The 23,771-nt window shown below is 40.5% G+C and overlaps 1 protein-coding gene across 4 annotated transcripts in view; it reads right to left on the reverse strand.

The window, feature by feature from the left end:
* The window catches only part of IL1RAP (interleukin 1 receptor accessory protein), a 142,949-nt gene that overhangs the window by 93,509 nt on the left and 25,669 nt on the right, over positions 1-23,771 (reverse strand). For all 4 annotated transcript variants that reach the window (XM_074190642.1, XM_074190639.1, XM_074190640.1 and 1 more), the window contains one exon: positions 5,666-5,730. In XM_074190642.1, the coding sequence (XP_074046743.1) occupies positions 5,666-5,729 (64 nt within the window). In that variant the 5' untranslated portion in view covers position 5,730. Of the gene's footprint in view, positions 1-5,665; positions 5,731-23,771 lie in introns of those variants that run through there.

Raw genomic sequence — 23,771 nt, forward strand, 5'->3', positions numbered from 1 at the left:
ATGACAAATATGTCACCTTTAACAAAACAATCCATATGATGGCAAAACATGCCCCTCGAGCACTCTGATAATAGCAGATTAGGTTTCTGATAGGATAATGTTTAGAAAGCACTTTGTGACCTTAACATTCCATAAAAATATTGTCATTACCCTCATCATTGTTGCTATTATCATTATTTTCTTTTCATTTTTCACAGCTAGGTCAATGGTGTTCAGCTTCTAAAAATGAATCCAGAGCTATGCCGCTCTCCAGTTATTATTCCTTTATGGTGAATATTCTGAGAACCATAATACAAATGGACAAAATGATAGACATTGAAAATGAATAGGGGACAGCTAGTGGTGCAGTGGATAGAGCACCAGTCCTGGAGTCAGGAGGACCTGAGTTCAAATCCGACCTCAGACACTTAATAACTGCCTAGCTGTGTGACCTTGGACAAGTCACTTAACCCCATTGCCTTAAATGAATAAAAAAAATTTAAAAAGGGAAAAAAAGAAAATGAATAAAAGTATCAGCCATTATTGTTGTTCCTTTTGCTACTGGTCAGAGAATTTTCTTTGGTGGTAGACACCTGCCTTCCCCTTCCAGGGGCTGCTGCTGCTACCACTGCTGTTGAGAATCTCTAGACTTCGGGGTTAATTGCTTTGCTTCTCAGGACCTCAGTTTTCTCATCTTTGACAGGAAACATCGACTGAATGATCTCAAAGTAAAATCTCTTTCAACTCTAATTATGTCGGTTCTCTGCTTTTTTAAATAAGTTTGACTTTCAATGGGTGGCCTCTTTCAGAGGAGGCGAGTCAATGGCACAAAGATTGTCCAAGGCAATGGGCTGAGTGATATCAAGTCCTTTGTGTACAGAGATTTAGTAGTGAATTGGGACCGGCAGTTAGGGTCTCCCACACCCCCCCCCACCCTGCTCCCCTTTCCACTTGATTTTCAGTAACAATGCTTCCCTTTTTTCCCTCCTCCCAGTTGGGAAGCCAAGGGCAGACGCAGACACAATTCACCTCTTCATAAGGATCGCAACTGGATCCTTGCCAGATGAACTGCAGGGATTACCACACATTTCCTGCTTGTGGGGTGACTCAAGGAGGCCGGTATGAGAGCTCATCTTATTCAAGAAGCTCCAGGCCCAGGATCTACGATGGAGAGATGAGTCACAGCTCTTGGTTGGAAAGCTCCTTTTCCAGAACTAAACAGGAAGGGGGGGGGGGGGCTTCCTCCCTCAAACCAGAGGCAAGTTCATTAAGAAACACCCTTTCCAACAGTGCCCTGTGATTTCATTCATGGCTGAGATACCAGTGTCTCCAACTTCTTGGCAGCCTTATTCTCGGTGGGGAGATGGGGAAGACAGGGAGATTGGAAGGGAGAGTTGGAAAAGGGAGCAGGTGGGTCCCCGATGGGAGCAGGGGGGGTGTTTCCATGACAAATGCAATAAGCTGGCCAAGAGTCTAAGGAGATACATGCCAGGGGCTAGGGTAAGGCAGCATTACTGTTGTCTAAAGAGATAACCACCCACTGGCCAGCTGTCATCCTCACCTGCTCTTCATCTGTGGGTGCTTCAAGCTATGAGGGAGGTGAATAATTAAAGGGGATCCTGCCAAATGAGAATGGCAGCAAGCCTCTGGTGAAAGCTGCTTGTACCTGAGGTAGCTAAAAGGGTGGAATTCATCATAAAAAGGAGGATCTTTCCATCAGGTGGCCTAAAAACTGCCTTACTTCTTATGGTATCATCTTCACATTTGGGGGAATTTCCTTAGTTTAATTTAATTATGTGAGATATTAATAAGAATCTCAGAATTGGAAGGACTGTCAGAGAGCAGCTAGTTCAATCTATTCCAGAATAGGATTTTTCCTGATAATAAATCCAGCTTCCAGATGAAAGCATCTTGTGAGGAGGAACTAGCCCGCCCTCCTGAGGAAGGCTGATGGACATGGTACGGAATGCTTTTCTATATCCACCGGAAATTGGCCACATTTCAATTTCGGATCTGTTGTTATTTCTGCCCTCTGGGGCCAAACAGAACAAAAGTAATCCCTTCCCTACATGACAGTGCTGCAAATAATCAAAGACATCTACCATATCCCCACTATGGTAACTTTTCTAGGTTAACTCATTCCAGGACTCAGAGGGGAAAGTCCTTGATGCATTAGCTGTCCTCTTCTGAACCCCCAGATCTCTAATGTAATCCCAACATGTGCTCCCCGACTCCCAAAGTGAACATAATACTTCATATATGGTTTGATCATGCCAAAGCCAAACAGAAGCACCATTGCTCTCAAACTGTAGTCTTCCTGCCTCTGGCAGTCCAATATACAATAACCTAGTCCAGGAACTATTTACCATTTTTGTTTGTTTGCTTTATTGTCAAGGACACCCTGAACAATCTGATGAAGCCTATGGACCCCTGATCGAAACCATGGTTGTAAATAAGAGATGGAAATATTAAATTTCAATTAGAGGTTAATGAAAATAAAAAGGTGCCTTTCCCCCCTACTACATCTATCCACACATACTTTGAGGTTTGGTGCCCACCAGAACCTAGACTATTACATTTTCCTTACTGGTCTCCCTGAGTCAAGTCTCTCCTCTCTCTAATCAATTCTTCACATGTTTATCAAAGTGCTTTTGAAAGCACAGTTCTGACCTTATCACTCCTTCCTTACCTCCCCCACCTATTCTGTAATCTCTACTGGTTTCCTGTCATCTCCAAATTGAAATCTTAATACACTGTTGGCTCTTTCCTACCTTCCTAAGGTAAATGTTTTCTTACTACTTATTATACTCTACACACTACAACCCACCCAACTTGTCCTACTTCCTCCTCTTCACATCCACTGACTGGCCCATGGATCTAGAATTCTCTCCCTCCTCATCGCTTTGTGCAGGCAGCTATTCATGGTCACAAGAGCCCAGACAAAAGTCACCTCTCCCAGGATAAACTCATCACTTCTATTCTCATCACCATGCTTCCAACTCCAGCCTGGATTCTAACTTGATTAGTCTTCCCTCCTCTCTGAGGGGAGTTCTACAGTGGAGTACCAAATTCTTCCCAAAGCTTTCCTCTACAGAGGGCAGAAATTGGATTTCCTGGTTTTGACCTTCATGGAACAAGATGCCCCCTCCTTCTCAGCATCCTTTTGTGAGTTCTCATCTCATTTCTTTTTTGATCCCGGACCTTAGCAAAATTCATGGCACATGGTAGCCACACAATGTTTAGTGAATTGAATTAAATTGGTTTTCTTAACTTTTTCAACAGATCAATTTAAATCTAACCTTCTGCAGGAAGCCTATCTAACTTCTCGTCCCTCCCTTTCTGAGACTGCCTTCCATCCAACTCAGTATGAATCTTACATGGATAAAAATATTTATTTGCTGACTTCTCTATTAGGTTCTGGGAGCAGTTATCTTTTCTGTCTTTCTTTGTATTCTAAGCCCTTGGTATAGTGCCCACTATACCCTAAGTGCTCATAAAACACTTGGATTCATTCATTGATTAACATGAGCTTTTTTTTTTTACTTCCATATAACATTACCAAGTTCTCTGAAGCTAGGAGACCTCTAAAGCTTTCCAACTTTGGATAAGATCCCTCCTTAGCTGTGTTTCCCTGAGTTGTGCTCGTGTTTCATAAATCCAACCCCCAAGTATATGAAGTGACTGATTCTAGTGAAATCCCTTGAGATTCCTCAATAGCCATGTCAAACATTTACACAATGACTTTCCTATCTAATATAATAAATAGTTATCAAAGGGTCAATATAAGGCTCAAGGAAGAACCAGGCCATTCTCCATTAGAGCCTCCATGAAGAGATTATGGAACAAGGGGGAGGAGCAAGAAAGCAAATGAAAATACTTTCCTTTCAAAGCAAGAAACTCCATTTGTAGGGTATTAAGTATTTGTTGTTTTTATGGGTCAATCCTAGAGTGAGAATGACACGCAACAGAAGGCATCTCATCTACTGAGTGTTACAAAGACACCCCTGAGAGACAAAAAGAGCTGAAGGAAGATCTTCAGCACAGTGCATCTATCCAGAGAGAATTATGGGAAAACGTCACCAAGGATTGTAGAGAATAAGAACTAGACACATTGTGCCCAGATTCAGGAAAGAAAAGGTGCAGTCTAACTATATAATGAAGTTTTCAAAATCCACTAATCCAAAGGACTTTTAAAATTGTAATCCCCTTTAAGATGTTCCCTAATTAAGATACCCTCAATAGTCAAAATATTTGAAGGATAGCTCTCCACCATCAGAACCAAGGGAGGGAATGGGTGGAATGAAGTAGGGTGTGGAAGGAAGAAATCTCCTATGGGAAATTTCTCAAAGGGACCAGGAGGAGGATGACCTAAACCTCCATGTAAAGGAAAGAAAAATGTGAATGGGTGGTAAAACCAGGTAGATCAACTTCAAGGATGTTCAACTCAAGTCTGTATTTCAATCACCATGAGGGAGTCAATGAAATGGAGACATCATTTCACAGATTCCCAGAGGGAAAGGTCAAAGGGCTCCAATAGTCATTGGCAAGCCAACTACAATTAGCAGAATTTATAGTTTTATATGGAGAGGCTAGCCTGAATACCAATGAGTTATTAGCAAAGAATTATGAATAGTATATCATGGATTAGACAATAACAGTGAATGATAATGGCAAAGGGAATATGACTATAAATGTTTCAACGATCAAAGGATGCCACTCTGGATGGGATGGTTATACCATGTGAAGAGGGCACACACACACACACACACACACACACACACACACACACACACATATATGTATATATAGGATAAGGAGATCGATCTATAGACCACAATTAGGACTCACATACACTCTCCAAGGGAGACACTGACTAGGGTGTATTTAGTCTAATAATACTGCCATCTCCATGCTCAACATTTCAGAGATAGCTTAATGTCAAACCAGATAATGGCTAGTTGCATTGCAAGGTAAGTTGTTCCCATTGGAAAGAGGGAATAACCATTAGCATCAGAACCATGAACTTAGCCAGAAGCCAAATGCCCTCTAGTTTATTCTCCAGTGGGTAGTCTCTTCTAGAGAATAATTGGGGACAGGGTTGCTGGAAGAAACAAACCCTGACCATTTAAGCTATGGGCTGTGTTTTATGTACATAAAAGTACAACCTTGATCTCTTGGTAGCTCTCAAGAGAGTTCTCATTGGCAGATTGAGGAATGGCTGCTGTGGCCATGCTAGGTCTAGCCAAAGGGTTGAGACTTTTGGGAACTCTCAGGAAAAAGCAATGAGAAAACTTCTCTTTAGAGGTGTGCATTCTAGTACAGGGCAAGACAATTGAGAACTACACAGATTAATTAGAGTGTGTTCTCAGTATCTGGCACTGCCCTGATCTCTGTTCATATCATCTCTGTTTGGGCTCCAGGTGGGCAGACTGGTGGGGAGAAGTCTTTGGCCCTGGTCTTGGATACAGTTTGTTTCATTAGTTTAACACAGATCCAACAAATAGGAGATGCTTAACAAATGACTGATTGATGAATACTGAATTTGCAAGAAGGCAAGACTCTCTAAAAGCAGCAATGCTGCAGGCACAGAGGGGAATGGCCTGCTGATATATAGCACTTTATGAGTCTCTTCAGGTTGGCTAGTGCTCTCCAGCTTGGGGAACAAGTCCAGAAGTGAGCCACTTACCTGAGGCACTGCTTTGAGGGATCCCAGCGAGCATGACCAATACAGAGAGCCAGAGCAGGTCCATCCTGTCAATATAAGCACAGAAGGAAGGTCCTCAATAATTGCAAGTTCTTGCCTTAGTCTTCCCATTACAGCCCAGAGACTGTCCCCTTCTTTCCACTTTTTCTGGCCTTTTTTCCCACATGCAATGATAGTTGAGAGATAGACACTCTGGTTTGGGGATGAATGGAGTGTAATTCAAATCCAGAATTCGCAATTATTTATAAATATTTAATTTGTTTTCCAATTATATACAATATACTTTCTACCTATCATTTTTTGTAAAGTTTTGAATTTTAGAATTTCCCCCACCCTCCCTTCCCTCCCCCCAACAGAAAGCAATCTGATAATCTTTCCATTGTTTTCATGCTATACATGAGAGAACCAAACATATCCTTGAAGATGAAATAAAATATTAGAGGCAGAAAAATTATATAGTACATAAGGCAACTTTTTTTAAAAAATTGAAGGCAATAATCTTTGGGTTTTGTTTAAACTCCACAGTTCCTTCTCTGGATACAGATGGTATTCTCCATTGTGGATCCCCTAAAATTGTCCCTGATCATTGCACTAATGGAGTGAGCAAGTTCATCAAAGTTGACCATCAACCCATGTTGTTGTTAATTCATGCAAGCCTCTCCAGGCTTCTCTGAAATTTCCTCCCTCCTGGTTTCTAATACAACAACAGTGTTCCATCACATCCACGTACCACAATTTTTTCAGCCATTCCCCAATTGATAGACATTCACTTAATTTCCAATTCTTTGCCACCACAAACAGGGCTGCTATGAATATTTTTGTACAAGGGATGTTTTTACCCTTTTTCAGGATCTCTTCAGAGTATAGAACCAGTAGTGGTATTGCTAGATCAAAGGATGTGTACAGTTTTATTGCCCTTTGGGTGTAATTCCAAATTGCTCTCCAGAAAGGTCGGATCAATTTACAGCTCTACCAACAATGCATTCATTAGTCCCATATTTCCCATAGCCCTTCCTTTCTGGTCATATTGGCCAATCTGAGAGGTGTGAAGTGGTACCTCTGAGATGCTTTAATTTCCATTTCTCTAGTCAGTAATTATTTAGAGCAATTTTTCATAGGACTATTGATTGCTTTGATTTCCTCATCTGCAAATTGACTCTGCATATCATTTGACCAGTTGTCAATTGGAGAACTAGAATCCAAGATTTTTGAAAGCCAACAATACCCAGTGTTTACATTAAGGGGAAATGAATAAACCTTCAGTTCAACCTTTGCCCCCCACTATTTTTCTCTTCTCATTGGTAAGGCAGAAATTCAGCTTCCATGATCTTTAACCTCACAGTAGCTAAAGTGACCTGTCAGTATGGACAGTGCTTGGGTCATCTGGGACATGGACCTTAGAGACTAGCCAGAGGAATATGTACAGCCTCCCTGGTTCACATTGATTGTTGCAAGGCAACTCTTTCAAGACCTGGTTATCATAAAATCAAAGCAGTTTCAACCCCTTTCCATCTCTTTCTTGCAGAACTGTAACCAAATCACCATCACCTTTTCACAGACAGTGAAAAGAATGTGTAGTTTCCAGATATGCTGTGTGATTTCAGAAACCTTAACTCCTTTTCCTGATCATTCCCAGATATAAGCTATCTTTCCCACTAAAAGAGAACTCAATGTGGCTGTGACTGTCTCAATTTTTTATGTGTAGTCTAGTTCTTAGAATAGTTTTTTATATTCAAAGTGTTTACAAATCTGAACAAAAACCATGACCCCTCATAGATGGAAGATGACTACTAAACTGTTTTACCAAACCTCTTCGATAACATAGCTACATGATCAATAATAATGTGATAGACACGTTATATATAAGACACTGACATTGACTTAAATATAAAGCAGAAAAAATTCTTGCAAACCTTTCATTTTGTACTCTCTCTCTCTTGCCAATATAGTTCTAGTTGGGATGTAGTTTCTTTATGAAGAACGAGTTGTCTTCCTCAAGTTATAAATATCTGAATTGCAAACACCTTCTATGTAAAAATGACTGGTTTTATACAGCATGTCCTTCTCCTCCCTCTATTCCAAAGTCCTTCAGCTATAACATCTGTCCAGTTAACAATGGAGAACAGCCCAGCTGCTCTGGGCCAACATGGCCATCTGATGTTCATGATGGAAACCTCGGTATCCAATTTTTTTCCTGTTCAGAGGAATGCTGTGGTCCTTGTTTCTCCTCTCTGTTTAAATGCTCAGAACTCTTTTAATTCTAGCCTTCTACAAAGACTTCTTTTTTCCCTCACATTAAATTCTGGGCCAGTTATCATAGGGAAAAAAATATGAGCAATTCTAATCATGGCTAATAATTTTCCAAGGAGGAATAAGTGATATATCTGTCTCAAGGAAGAGAAAATTTGTAAGATTTTAAGAGAAATTTGATGTAATAATGAAACTGGGTCAGCAACATGTGAAGCCCTTGAAAGAACCCAAGAGTTTCCCTTTTTGTAACTTGATAAAGTTCCATCTATTCTACAACCATCACATATTTCAATTTCAAGCATCACCTTTCTAGAAGGCATTTAACCATGATAAGTCACAGTTTACCTGCCTCATCAGTTAAATAGGAATAATTATTTCTATTTGCTTCATGTGGTGCTGTGAGGAACAAATGAAATTGTAAAAGTGTTTTGCAAATTTTAAACCATAATAGAAGCATAATCTGTTATCATCATCATCGTCGTCGTCATCATCATCATCATCACCACCACCACTTCCACTCATGCCCTCTACCCCTAGCCCTTCTCAGACCTAGAAAGAGCTTCAGAATTAAGTACTGGCTTTCATGTGATTGCCCTCAACTGGATTTTTTCCTAATAATTCAATGGCCAAAAGAAAGCTTTCCAAGAGATGGATAAAAACAAAAATAATAGCAATAATTTGCATCCACATGGTGCTTTGAGATTGACACAAGCCCTCTTCAGGAGACATAGCCACCCAGAAATCTCCTGCCCACATTCATAAAACACTGTGCTATCTCCAACTTATGTCAGAATAATTGTGTTTCATCGAGGACTTTGGCTAGTTGAATTTCAACTCTAAGCTGAGGCATGATGGAGAACACTAGTCTCTTAAACAGCTTTTGACTCCAAAAAAAAAAAGGACCACACTCTGGCATGTACCAACACCTCCCACCTCCACATTTTCCTAGTTTGCCTACTGTGTGCTTTTGATTCTCAAAGACACAGTCTGAAGACATTTTCATTACTGTGATTGATGGCCTTAATTGTTATTCCCAAGAATTACTGAATGATGCTGAGGCGAGAAAAGCAAAGCAAAATTGAACCTAGAGAGAACCTTTAGATCAGTAGTGTGAATACAAACTCTCTCACACATACACACATACAGTTACTTCCCCTGTGGGGATCAATTAGAATAAAACAGATGGGTCCTGGCTTTCATGGACAGGCCAGATGAGGTCAAGTTAGTGTGGGGGAAGTAAATGTTGGCAGAAGTTCAGATAATGTTCTTTCAAGCAATTACAATTCATAAGTATTTCCTATCAGGTAACTTTTACACAAGGGCCCATGGCCCTAAGTTTTAATAAATGCCTGCTGACCAACTATGTGTTGGATGAATTGGGAATACCACAGGGAGCAGAGATAAAAGAAAGAAAGTGCCCTGCTACTCCTCAATTATATTCAACAAATCATGTCCTAGGCATTGCCCATAGGAACCAAAAAGCCGAAATCATCCCTGCCCTCAGCTGAGTTTCCATTCTAGTGGAGTAGCAAAATGTACCCAAACAAATAAATACATAGTGGATATAAATTAAATGCAAAGTAACATCACAAAGGAGAGGAGATTTTCAAGTTAGAAACCATCTAAGGACTCGTAGGAACCTGCTAGGAAACTGGGGATTCTAAAGAAGTAAAAATGAGCAAGAAGAGCCCTGGAGGAAGGATATGTAAATGGAATGGAACTACCTCAGGAGACCAATTTCAAATCAAGATGATCCAAGTTCAAATTCAGCCTCAAATGCTGGACAAGGGACTATCAGGGACTCTGGACAAGTCACTTCATCTCTGCCTGCCTTACCTTCCTCAATTAGAAAATAAGATTAATAAAAGTCTTTATCTCCCAGAGTTATTATGAGTTTCAAATGAGATAATGTTTGTAAAAGGCTTGGAAAACCAGAAAGTGGGGCACAAATGCTAGGCATTATTATTGCATTTGTTACCATTATTAAATAAAGATATTCTTGTTCAGAACTAGAATGGGCACTGTCCAATTCTCCAATTCTCTTATCCTTTGAAGTAGTTATCCCTGTTTTGCAGATAACAAAACTAAGTCTCAGAGAGAAAGAAAGTGACTTGGCCAAGGTCTTTCAATTAGTGAATGATTATATAATTAATAAGTGTTTAGAATCTGACTTTGAACCTGGGTCTCAACTTAGTCCTAGTTCTGTCTACTTTCCCATAATGCCTCCTCATCTCACTTATTCTCTGTTTTCTTACCTGCCAAGTGGAGTAACGGAACCAGGCCCTCTCTAAAGTCCCTTCTAGCTCATTGATTCTGAGATTCTATGAACTCGTCCAGCAGAATTAGCACACGGCTCACCAGACTCTCAGCCATGCACTCTGCTTGTGCTCAAGGGGATCCCCTTATGGTGGTATCACTGCACAAATAGCCCAGGCTGAGGGCCTCCTTCTGTTTTTCCTGAGAGTCATAGTCCATTAGTTAGTTCATATTGATTTAAACAGCCACAAGCTGCCAGTGGCTGGAGTGCAAACACATACATTTTGAACTAGTCCCTGAAGCCGGGAGGGAGTAAGTCACCAGAGCAGGAACAATGCTCCATTTCATTCTGAAACCTTAAATAGCCTGAATCTTTAAGTTAACATACTTGGGGCGACGATAATAACCCACAATAATAGTAACTATGCTGATAGCTGGGCATTCTGGGTAAAGAATGAGGTGAGAAATGTGGGGAGGGTTCAGGCTTTTAGAGTGGAAAGGCTATTCAATACAGAATTGGAAAAGTGGCTGGAAGATTCCAGTTGACATACTTTGTGGATTCTCGGAGTTGGAAAGGATCTCAGAGACCATCTAGCCAGGCTATAAGTGAGGTTAGAAGAGATCTCTGAAGCCATTGAGTTTAATCTCCTCACATAACAGATGAGAAAATTCCATTCCTACTGAAGGCAAGGGACTTGCTTAGGGTCACACAGGTGATGAACAGTCTAGCAGCCTACAACCCTCTGAACTCCAAAAGCAGAGCTTTTCTTCACCTATACCACAAGAGTTCCCAATAAAGCATCCCAATAAGTGGTTGTGCTGACTCTGCTTGAAAGAAGGGGAACTGCTCCTTCCTCAGGTATATTCCATTGTTCTTGAGAAAAACTCTATTATTTAATAATGGTGCCCCTGGGGCAGCTAAGTGGCACAGTGGATAGAGCACTGGCCTTGGAGTCAAGAGTGCCTGAGTTCAAATCCAGCCTCAGACACTTAATAATCACCTAGCTGTATGACCTTGGGCAAGTCACTTCACTCCACTGCCTTGAAAAAACCAAAAATTAAAAAATAAATAAGGGTCCCTCCTTCCCTTTTAAGTCTCATCTAAATTCTCCTTGTTAAAAGATTATATGTTTATTCTCCTCCCTAGCTTGTGATCTTGGACAAATTCCTTTGACTCTCTGGGCTTCAGTTTCCTCATTTGTAAAATCAGGACATTGGGTCTTCTTAGGTACACTACAAAAAAGCATGGCATCAATTAAACTCTAAGTATGAATTGCTCTCAACTCTTCCCTCTCCCACAGTGTCCAGATCCAATGAGCTGTCCAGACTTGTTGATTCCAACCCAACAGAATCTCTTGCCCCATCCATTTTTCTTCAGAACACCATTACCTATAAGTCTGTGGAGGTGGCTAGGTGGCACAGTGAATAGGGCACTAGCCCTGGAGTCAGGAGGACCTGAGTTCAAATCTGGCCTCAAATACTTAATAATTACCTAGCTATGTGATCTTGGGTAAGTCACTTAACCCCTTTACCTCGCAAACAAAAAAAAAAAAAGAATTACCAATAAGTTTGTGAATACTAAGCCAAGTAACTTTAAAGGGTGGAATACATTATTTAAGTTATAAAATAAGAGTAAAATAATGATTATCTAGCTCCATTTTAATAAATACCAATGCTAATATGAATCTTTGAGGTTCAGAAGAAGTAGGAAATGTAGGGTCCAGATAGGACAAAGGTAAAAAGAAAAAAGGCTGATTTGTGTACTATGATAGGGTTTGTTTGTCTAAGGGAATAAAGGGAGATAAAAAAGATATCCTAAGTAAAAGAGAATTTGGAAGTTTAATGAATCCATGAATTGAATACAGAACAGGACAAGGAGCCACTTGGAAACTTTGAAGTTGAGAATGATGTGAAATCATGTCCAATTAAGAAAAGGCCTCGATACATCCCGGTACCTGAAAGTGCTCCTAGGGAGGAAAAGAAAAATCTCCTCCTGATTAGAAATCTTCTCTCACATAAATCACTTCCCTCTTCATGCCTCAGTTTTCACCTGTAAGAATAAGCTGCTGCCACTTCCCAGTCTGAGCTTGTTAAAACTTGGGGTAAAGATGAGGTTAAGTTGGAAGGATGCTCAGACCAGAGGAGGATTTACTCCATTCAAAAATCACTGCAGATGAAATAATACAAAAGAAAGGAGTTGGCAAGTCCATTATTCTCAGCCATGAGTCTCATGGCTGGGACCTCTGGACCTTTTCTTCATTCTACCCAACAAGGATTGGATGTCCAAGGAGGTTTGAAGCTTACAAGGGTCACACAGTTAAACAGATGCCAGAGAATCCAGATCTCCAGAACCCCAGCCCTAAACCTTCTCTGGTACCCTGTCATATCTCATCAATTCAATGAACCCCTACTTGACCTTCTTGTCTGTCAACAACTAAGGATTATGAGACAAGAACAAGGCAGATCTGCTCTCTAGGATCTGACAATCTAGTCGGAGACAAAAGATTCATACATATGAAACTGGAAATAGTAAAAGACAGTCAATAATCACAAACTAACACAAAAATTCAACACACAGACCATTTCAGGTTCACAAGACATCTTCAATGTAGTTCTGTCATCTCCATCTCCCCCCCCCCCTTATCAAATTAATTGCCAAGACTTGCTGATTCTGCCTCTATAACATGGAGGACAAAGTTCAGACTCTCATCATCCCCCACCTCGAGTACAATAGCCTTGTAAATAGACTCCCCTTTCAACTTACTAGTCCATCCAGATGCCAAAATCATCTACTTGAAGTCCAGATCTGACCATGTCACTACTCTTTCAATGACCCCAGTGATTCACTCTTCTCTCTTGGATAAATGAGCAACAAATTGGTTTGACATCAAAAGCCCTTCACAGGCTCCCTTTAGCCAGGCTTTAGAAAATTATTCTCTGTTTCTCTTCTTTATGGGGTCACCATTCCAGGTGAACTTGCCTATATGATGCCCCCAAACGCAATAGATCCCTGCCCCTCACCAGCACCTAACTGTACCTTTTTATAAGCCATGGTTGGAAAATATTTTTGCCTCAGCTCTACCTTTCAAAATCTTGAACTTCCTTCAAGGCTCACCTGGGGGACCCCCACCTGCAATTTGGAAATTCCTGATTCCCATCTCCCTCCACTTGGAATTGAATTTCCTACCTAGTGCATATTCTCTTAGATTAGTTTCCATATGGAATGAATTCCCCTTACATCTTTTTCTCCCTCTTGGGTGGGGAAATGCTTCATTCTTTTCTCGTTGTTTTCATAGTAGACAGAAATGACATCTACTAAATGATTGCTAATTCAGTGGTTGCTCCCCCTGTTTGTTAATACTCTTTTCCTTCTCAAATTCTAAAGGACAGACTTATGCATATGTCTTTTTTAATTCCTCCAATGACTGAGATCCAGGTATTGGCTCTTTTTTTCTGGTATCCCTGGTGTCTAGCACCCTGTCTATTCTATAAGAAGTAGTTTTCAAGACCTTTTATATATGATTGACTCCCAGTCACGGGTCAAAGAGATTGAAACAAAGAGAAAAGAGTTCAATGTTTCTGTGAGACTTTGGCAGAAGGTTTTTACTTGGACACTCAGAATTTAATAAAGTACTAGTCCCAGTCAACATAGGAATAAGGTATCTAAGCTATGGCCCCCAGGCTCCAGAGCCTCCCAAATCTCTCTATCCACCCACTTAAAACTGGTATCCCCCCCCATCCCTTCCTGTCTTGACATCATCTATCTTCCCTTGAGGCAGAATTGTACTCAGCAAATTTCTCCTTTTTATGTCTGGAAAATGAGTGTGTTTCTTCCAGGCAGGATGATGAAGTGAAATCAAGACCATAGCCTTCACCCCTTTTGCCTACCACAACCGCTCAAAGAAGCACCAACCCAGGTCCTAAGTTCTTGGTGACTCATCTTTCTCTACCAAAAAAAATCCCTTCCAACCCTGAGATGCATCCCTAGGGGAAGCCCAGGATGCCACAAGAGACTAGGTTCAGAGAACCAGAGACATCAATCTAGCTCTAGCTCCATCATTCTGGAAGTCAGAGAGTCACAGCCACGAAGGAGTACAATCAAGCCAGATCAAAAGATAATTGGGAGCTATTTAACAAGAAAGATAAGAACAATAAAACATTTTAAAGCTAAGCCAATGTGTTTCCTACAAAAGAGCCTTATCTTCAGATTGGTGGCCCTGTTTCTCCTTTAGATTGACACCATTTCTGGAGACTTGGAAAGGTTGACTTTTATTTCAAGAGTCAAAAATCAATATAAATTTATTAAACATACAAAGAAAGGTAAAAGATAACCCTTGTCCTCAAAAAGCTTTCAATATAAGGAGGAAGAAAGCACATAAAAAAGAAGCTAAAAAAACCAAGTTGCTCATCTAGGTGCATGAGTGTCTTCAGCTATCCAGTGGCTACCCCAGCCCCTGCCTTATCTGGTTCATAAGGAAAAAGGAAACATTCAAAAGAGAAAACTTGCATTACATTTTTGAAAAAGGAAAAAAAAAGCAAAGGGTAGAAAGGTCTCAGGCTCAAATCCTACCTCTGCAGCTTATCTCTACCTGATCTTCAATAAGTCACCAGGACTCCACAGGCCTAACTGGCCTCATATACATATTGATGAATGAACTGATGGATTGATGAAGAGAATTTCTTAAGGACTCATTGTGTTGTAGGCTCTGTATACACAAGTACAAAACTTGAACAGGGAGAACCAGGGTAGAGATTTAGGTCCCTTAAGTAGACAATAGTATTAGCTCTTATTTTCAAATATTTTTATAAATCTCAAATCAGAAAGTCAAATGGTTTGTAGACTATGAAACAATCTACAAATAGTGGTTCTTATCTAGTTAATTGTTCTCATGTGTCTCCAATGTGATGTCAAGGACTAAATTCACACACTCAAGGAAGAGCTATTGGAAAGACTAGGAAGAAGAACCAAGAAAATGAAGACTGGTTCAAAAACAATGTTTGTTTATTTGGGTTTTTGCTCTTTTGTTTGCTTTATTCTTTTTTTTTCCTCCTGGAGAAAGTCAGTTCATCTTCAGTCAGGTGGGCTGTCTATTATGCCATTGCCATTCAAAGAAGGAATACCAGACCATAATAAGTGCCCCTTCTCTAGCACAGTAATAGCTACCAAACTTTCTTTACAGCAGAAATGACTATCTCCATTAAGGAGTGATTTGTCCCAGGCCACGGAGCTGATAAAGTGTTAACTTCTCTACCTCACTTGCAAAGGACTTGTATAAAAGAATAGATGACCTAGTTAACAAATTTGCAAATGACACAAGTCTGACAGGGATAATTAACATAGTTGATGACAAATTCAGCATCCCAAAAGGTCATCATAGGCAAGAGCACTGGCCAAATATAAAATTTCATTCATCCCTATTACATTTGGAAACTTGGAATCAAAAACTCACCTGAAGTGGGAAAGGCATAGTTAGACAATAAAAAGATCCATGGGACTGACAAACTCAAAGGCCCAACCAAGGAAGCCAATGGGATTGAATCTTAAGAGAGAAACAGAAAATTCCAGGCCCTGAAGATGCCCATTCATCTGCCCTGTGTAGGCTACATTGGGGGTGACTCTATTTAGAAAGGACATTGATCATCAAGAGTCTAGGGGAAGGAAATCATCAGGGTGAAGGATTTCAAGTTCATGCCACAAGAGGACCAGCAGAAGGAAGTATCGATGTTTGGGGGCAGGACAATTGTGCACAATATTTAAATAGTTGTCCTGCAGAGGAAGACTTGTTAATTAAAAAGTCAGAGCTAGAGACAAAGAGGGAGATGCAAAAAGGTCAAATTAGGCTGGATATCAAAAAGAACTTGACAAACATTAAAGTTTCCATCCAAAACAGAGTGGGCTGTTGTAGAAGGTAGGGCAATAGCTCTCACTAAACATTTTCCTGCAAAAGTTGGTTGACTTTTCTTGGAGATGATATAGTCAAGATTGTTTTCTTTTAATTCTGGTTGGATCAGATGACCCTGGAGATCCCTTCCACCTCCAAGCTGTCATTCTGGATCAGAACTCGATTGAAACTCATCTTTCAAATCAAAAAGCCAATGTTCCTCCTATCACATGTGATTTTAAGAGAAGTTTCGGTTTGTGTTATAAATAAAGGCAGAGGATGATTGTCATGCTGTCTTGGAGATAGGGAGAAAAGGTAGAGTCAGTTTTATCCATGTATATTCCCCCCAAATGAAAATCCTACCTATACTTTCAGACTTCTAGAGATGTATTTCTGAGTCCAGGGGTCCATGATGGATTTCAAGGAGCTAATGAACTTCTATTTCATTTTTTAAACATGTATTTCTATTTCATGCAATTATATTTCAATATAATTAGTTTCCACTGTAACCCATGGACTTTATTTTATTCCTTGAATATTATTCTGAAAAGAGGTCCACTGCCAGAGTGGCCAAGGACATCCATCAGCTTCAGAAGCTCTGGACTACAGATACCTTAAGCAGAAATGAGGTTGGTCAGCCTCATATGTCAAATGTAGCTACGTCTACCGGCAGTAACTTAAAGGGTAATTTACCCATGAGTTATTGCTATAGAGCCTTCTTTTCTGTTAATACTACTGACTAAACCCTAGTGTCCCCGCCCCCTCCCAACCCAGACCATCTAAGGATGTCCCAGATTCTGAGCAGCACCCTCAGAAAGAGTACTACATTGGGGGTGCAAATTCAAGGGAGACAGAGAGGGGGATTCCCAGGATATTTAGAATTGCTTTACTGCTGAGAAATCCAAAGACACAAGACTTTAATCTCCCTTTCTCAAGATAAAAATGAGCAGAAATCCCATACTGCCATTATCAACTTATTCATAAACCTCTAAGGCCTCAATGACCCTAATTTCTCCAATGACTCATTATCTTTACTACCCAAAAAAAAAAAAAAATTAAAAAATCCTTTCTTCCCACCACTTCCTTTCTGCCCCCCCCCCCAGGCTCCAACACAAGTATGCACATGTAAGGGTGGGAGGGAGGTTAAATATCCTGTAAGGTAAGTTAGTCCAGAAGGTAGAACAAAGAACTATAATTGACAGAGACCTAAGGTGTCATCTTAGCAATGTCTTCCAAGACCAATTAGTTGGGGAGTGGCTCTTTGGGGGGCAGCCTCATGAAAAAATAGACAGTCATGGAGGAGCAGGGAACAGGAAGTTTACTGGTCTACCTGTTTATTGGTCTATGTGTGACGCCATCAATCAAGTGGGTATTACCTTGCAAATCCATACATTTTGTTTCCTGAGAGAGGCTCAAGACTGAGGGAGAGGGAAGCTTGGGTTCATCTCCAGAATGATGAACACCAAAGAACCACGGCCCATCATCTCCAGTGACCCCCCCCCCCCCCCATGAAGGCATCTCTCGTTTTTGTACAAAGTAGCCTGGTGATTTCAAACAAGTCAGGGAAAGAGACTCAGACATGGTGACTGTCTAGGGGCAGATAAAACCTTGGTGGAATAATTATCATATCACTATGCTGGCCACATGAATTATCCCTCTATGAATTACAACAGGGCCCTGAGACTTCCCAACCTTGGCTGGAAAATCTGCATAATTAATCCAGCTCCACAATAACCTGACCTGGCAAGGAGCATTGGCATTCAGGAGCAGGAATTCATTCCCTGCTGCTTCTTCAGTTGCCTTCAGTCTTGCCATTCTGTCAGGAAAATAATATTAAATATAGCAGCGCGTTTACTCCGGCTGTATCTCGGAGGAGCATGGTTATATTCCATACATGTCCCAAGTCTCAACACTAGCAAAGACAGGAAGGGGAGGGAGGGAGGGAGAGAGAGAGAGACAGAGAGACAGAGAGACAGAGAGAGATAGAAGAGAAAGAAGAGGAAGAAAGATGGAGATAGAGTTAGAAAGAGACAGAGAGACAAATCAACAAGTCAACAAATAAATAAATAAGTACCTACTAATGTTACTTAGTCACTGTCCTTAACAAATTTACAAATGTGCATCAGAAGTGTTCTGTATGAGGCGACTGGGGGGCACAATGGATAAAGCACCGGCCCTGCAGTCAGGAGTACCTGGGTTCAAATCCAGTCTCAGACACTTAATAATTACCTAGCTGTGTGGCCTTGGGCAAGCCACTTAACCCCATTTGCCTTTGAAAAAAAAACCTAAAAAAAAGTGTTCTGTATTTTCTCTGTAGCTGCTCAGAGAATGAACCCAGATTTAAGTTTCTTTTCTCCTAATTCATAGAAATACACCCCCTAACACACACACACACACACACACACACACACACACACACACACACAAACTGTAGTTCAGAACAGAAAATGGGCAGGGAAAAAGCAATATTAGTCCTCCATGCTTTAGAAGCCCAAGAGTAAGCCCTCCTTTTTCTGGATCTGAGTCAATAGCTTCTAGCAATCTTATTTAATGTAACCACACTGAGATCCCAGAACATGTACAGAAGAGAGTCACCAGGAGGGTAAAGATCATGCCATGTTTGAGATTCCTAAGTCCTAGAGAGCAAGGACATGGTTCTAGGAAACAACTCCCCAGCTTTATAAGGAGCCATCTTTTACCACTTATCTCCAATCTTAAGATGCTTCCCTGCCCCTACTACACTGACAATATCAGGAGGAGTTAAATAAAAGTATGGCTTAAAGAATCTCCAAAAAGAAACACAATTATGACTAAAATCTTTACTTAACTTGAGGAATGTTAACAGAATGACAAAGTTTCTTTCATATTTTTAAGCTTTATTTTATTAGTAAATTAAGTGGGCTAGGCAAATACAAATGTCTAAAGTCATAAGATCATAGGGGATCATAGATTTAGATCTAAAAGGGAGCTTAGATGAATTCTAATACCATCTATGATACTTCACAGATGAGTCACTGGGGCTCAAATTGGTTGAGGCACCTGAGCCAGATCCCACAGGTGGGTACGTAACCAAGTAAGCATTTAAACAGAGGTCACCTAACTCCCAGTTCAGTTCTCTTTCCATGATACCACATTGGACTGGACATCAGACAATCTCAACTTTCTTGTCTAGGTAAATCCCAACCTCCATTGATATCAAAGGAGCTGTCACATGACACCTTCATTAGCAACATCCCAGAATTTCAGGGCAAGTTCTGATAAGGTAATAGAAAGAGCTCTGTGGGATTTTTAGCTGAAGTTTCATTCCCTAATCAAGATGGAGGAAACCTGGGCTGACTGCTTCAGTCCCTGACCCTGGGTTCCATATGCTGAGGTTTAGCTGACCAGGAGACATGACATCTCTACCATCCCTGTTACATAAATGATGAGGCAGTTAGAATTCAGTTTCCTCACTCCCTGTTCCTTGTTTCCTCTTTATTAGGCAGTTTTAGACTATGCTCTCCTCTCAGCAGTCTAGCCTACCCAGTATCTTGTCTCACCATTGATGTAATACTGCCCTATTAGAGCTACATTAGCTTTCTGTCTAAAAGTTCTGGATAAGTTTGAGGCCTCGGGGGCTCTTGAGATGCATAGTGGAACCCCCAGTCTGAAGGAGGAGATGGGGATAATCCCTTGGAGAGTCCCCACTAGTATTTGCTCTCCTCCTATACCTTCCATTCCCATCCACTCTTCTGGAACAATTCTATTTCTCAAGGTCTCTGTGACCGAAGCATAGAAACCCAAGCATCAGCTCAATCTCATCTGAATGGTCATAAATGTAGAAAAAAGGAAGAGATTCTGCTATAGTTACAAATGTGGGCTACAAAAAAATAATAAAAATGGAAACACAAAAACCCTAGAATGAAAAAAGCATCCAACATCTTTATGACAACCAGTCCTGCAAGGATAACCTTGGGGGAAGCACCACACAAAAGCAATGTTAAAAAAAATCAGAGAAAGATGTTCATCATACCATAAGCAGTTTGAAAACAAGAGAGCAAACAGTCAGATGACCTAACAAAGACAACAAAAATGGGGCGGCAAGGAGTGGGGAGGTGGCATTCATCTAGAGGAAGTGTAAGGTTAATCCATATAATCCTGTGAGGTCAGGAAGAAATATTTCCCCTCCTCCCATCCCCTCTAGCCCAATTAAGGATCAAAGAAAAGTTCCCCAATATGTCTGTGAGCAAAATGTGCAGACAGTTGGTCTTATTTAAGATTCTCCCCTGATACGGAGTCAAAGGTTTCAATCATTCGACCTAGCCAATTTAACTGGGGAAGCGAGGGTCTCCAAAGCATCTCCACAGGTCACTCTACTCAGAAACACTCAAAACCAAATGGAAAGAACAATCCCCCAGGGAGCACATCTCCTGGAAACAGATTAAACAGGTATCATACTTGTCACACTTCGAGTCATCTGAAGGTCTTTTCTACTGAAGAAATGACTCAGTTTATAGGGGTGTGCCTTACCTTCAGAGTCAAATACTAACCTCTCCCCTTATTCAGATTTTGTTAAGACTCTGACATTTTGGTTTAAGATCAGGGTCTATGTGGCAAAATGAAATGGCTACAGTTACCTACAAGATGCCTATGGTAAATAGGAGAACAAAAAGGAAACAGAGAAATTCAAAGAATAGAAAGGAATGGAAAGTAATAAAGGGGAACCTTTAAAGGGAAAACCTGTTTGAGAAAGAGGACTCCTAAACTAGAGTCATAATGAAAGTCATCAAAGCCTTCTAGAAATGCAAAAAACACCCTCCACCCCCAGGTTTCAAGAGAAATGAAGTAAATGGAAGCTGGGAGTCGCAGAATAGTATTAGTGCATATAGGACAAAAGACACTCCTTTTTCTGGGTGGGGCCATATGAAATATGATTTTGGCTAAATCTCTTCCAGGGAGTGTCTTCTGATCTCCAAATCTCAGTCAAAATCATTTTCTTTTATGGAAATATTCTGAGAGACAGCTTGAAGATCAGTTGTGGGCTCCAGAAGAAAATTCAGCAGAAGCTATGGCCCCCAGGGAGGAGGATAGAAAATAAAAACAATGTCATCAAGGCCTCATGTCCCAGGAAAGGAGAATGGATGGTCATGAGGTAAACATGAAGGATGACACTTATTTCCAATTAATCCAAAGGACTTATACAAAGATACTGCTCTAAGGGGAACCTCAATGAGCAGGAATCACAAATGGTGGGAAAAGCTAGAATTTGTGATGGCTATCAATCAGTAGAAAGACTTCAGTGATTTCCTATTGCCTCTAAAAGAAAAGACAGATTCTTTGGTCTGATATTTAACGTCCTTTATGATCTGACTCCAAATTTTCCATGCAAACTTATTGTACGTAACCTCTGCTCACATTGTGTATTGCTGACCCATTGGTCTCTTGACATCCCTCACACATAACATTCTATCTCTTAACTCTCTGGGTTTGACTAATGACTCACTGGATTTGACCATCATGCCTTAGCTGCCTTTTCACACTGAACATCCCCCGGCCCCTGGGTTTCTCTTCTCCCATTGGGGAGTTCCTCTGTGAACTTTCATTTGGAGGAAGGTCCCAGACCAACTAGCCTTTGTTCCTCTCCCAGTGCTTCGCACCCTCTAGACTTTGCCATTAAGTCTCTATGTGAATGTCTTCATTTCCCCTGGCCTCATGTCAGCTTCCATATGTCTTGTCCCTTGAAGGCAGGAACCAGTTCTATTCTTTTTGAACTGTAATCGATTTGAAGTGATTATCACAATACCTTGCCTATGTTTTTCATCAGTGCTGAAATTTGGGAATACTCCATCTCTTCACCTCTCTAACTTCCTCCACAATGTCACTTGCTAAAAGAATCTTTTCTGATTTCCCTGCTAACCTTCTCCCAAGTACAATGTATGTGCACCCCCCCCACCCCCAGTAAAGTGAAAGCTGCTTAGAGGGGCAGTCTCAAGGAACATGACCTGCTGTCTGGAAGACAGTGGGTTAGCTTTGACATGAAATGAATCATGGTTTGATCTGGGCCTACTAAAGGATTTTTCACACTAGATGAACCATGCCAAAAAGACCCCAAAGAAAAAAGTTCCATGTATGTGAAGGCAGGAAGGAAGAATTGAAAGAAATTCCAAATTGAAAGAATGCAAGACTTGATTAAGAATTCAAGCTTTTTTAAACATATAGATGCCAAATTGCCCCATCCTTCAAAAGCATATATTTTAGTAAAGGGAAACAATATAAATGGGGAAATAAAGGTCAAACAGATTAAGGAATCATCAAGGGGACACAAGGAGGCAGATTGGACACGGCCATCCCTGGAGTAATGATAGTGTTGACTTGACAGTTTTTCAAAGGGAAGGAGGGATATGACAAGAAGATGGTGGGGCGGAATGTGAAGCTGGCTTGGTCTGTCAATATAATGTGTGTAGATCCTGAGATACATTCACCAAAGAGGAAAGTGAGGACCCAAGGGTAGGTCTTCTAGAGTTGAGAGGATTGTAGGTTAGATTGGAAACCATTACATGAAAGGTCCGAATTCTGCAAATGTATACACTCTAACAAGAGAACTTGGGGTCATCTGAACTAGCCCTCATATTCTGGAAGCCTGATCACTAACAATACTGATGAAAAACCAAACCAGTTATTATTTTCACAAAGACATATGGTTCCATATTCTTAAATGCTGAATAACCAAAAGTCATTTGTTTTGAGATATGAAAATCATTATACACTTTGACTGAGGAACCTTTTCTTTAAAAGCAAAACAAAAAATATATACCCTTTTTTTATGTATGCAATGCCTTTATTTTAAAATATCTTTCCTTCCTCTACTCCCCAGAGAGTCATCACTTGTAATAAAGAGGAGAGAGAGAGAAGGAGAAGGGAAAAGTATCACAGCAAAATTAACAGACATATTAACCAAGTCTGGAAGGATATGTTAAGTTCCACAACCTGAGTCTTCTTTCTCTCAGCAAGGTAAGGGAGAGGATAGGTATGCTTTCCCCAAAGGGAATTTTGCATAGGAGACCCAAGTATCTATCTCACCCTGAAGATATCATCTATCATTCTGGAATCTCTCAGATCCATACATTTCTTCTATTCCCTAATGTAAGATCTTTGTTTGCCTAATGGGTCACTAAGCAGACCTGATTCCATAATGGAATGAGAAGTAGCTTCTTCCTGTAGACCATCATGGATCCCCAAACATTTTGTTCACAATATCCCAAAGAGAGCAACAGTGCCAATAGTGTTCCTTTTATTTTGTATATGAGAAAACTGAGGATCAATGACTTAAATGATGTCACAAAGCTACTAAACAGTACAGATTTGTTTCAGGTTTTTTTGTCTTCATTCTCATGTTGTTGCAACGTCATCTTACTGAAGTAATGGAAACTAGGGAATTGGATGAACTCTTAGTAATTAGGAATGATTTCCACTCAACTAAACTCATGCCCATCTTTCACTTTTCTTCTTGCAGATTGTGTGTCTGTGCGTGTGTGCGTGCGTGCGTGTGTGTGTGTGTGTGTGTGTTTATAATGACTTGAGGTCCTAGGATGAAAGTTGTTTGAAATACAAGATAGATGCCAAAAAATCAACTACTACTGTGTAAAAGATAGGCCCAAATCAGCAGATGGGCTTAACCATTAAGGAGGACAAGGTTTTTTTTCCTATTCCCTTCTTTTTGG

Source organism: Macrotis lagotis, chromosome 6 (genome assembly GCF_037893015.1).
Source record: "Macrotis lagotis isolate mMagLag1 chromosome 6, bilby.v1.9.chrom.fasta, whole genome shotgun sequence".
In the NCBI taxonomy this organism is placed as follows: Eukaryota; Metazoa; Chordata; class Mammalia; order Peramelemorphia; family Peramelidae; genus Macrotis; species Macrotis lagotis.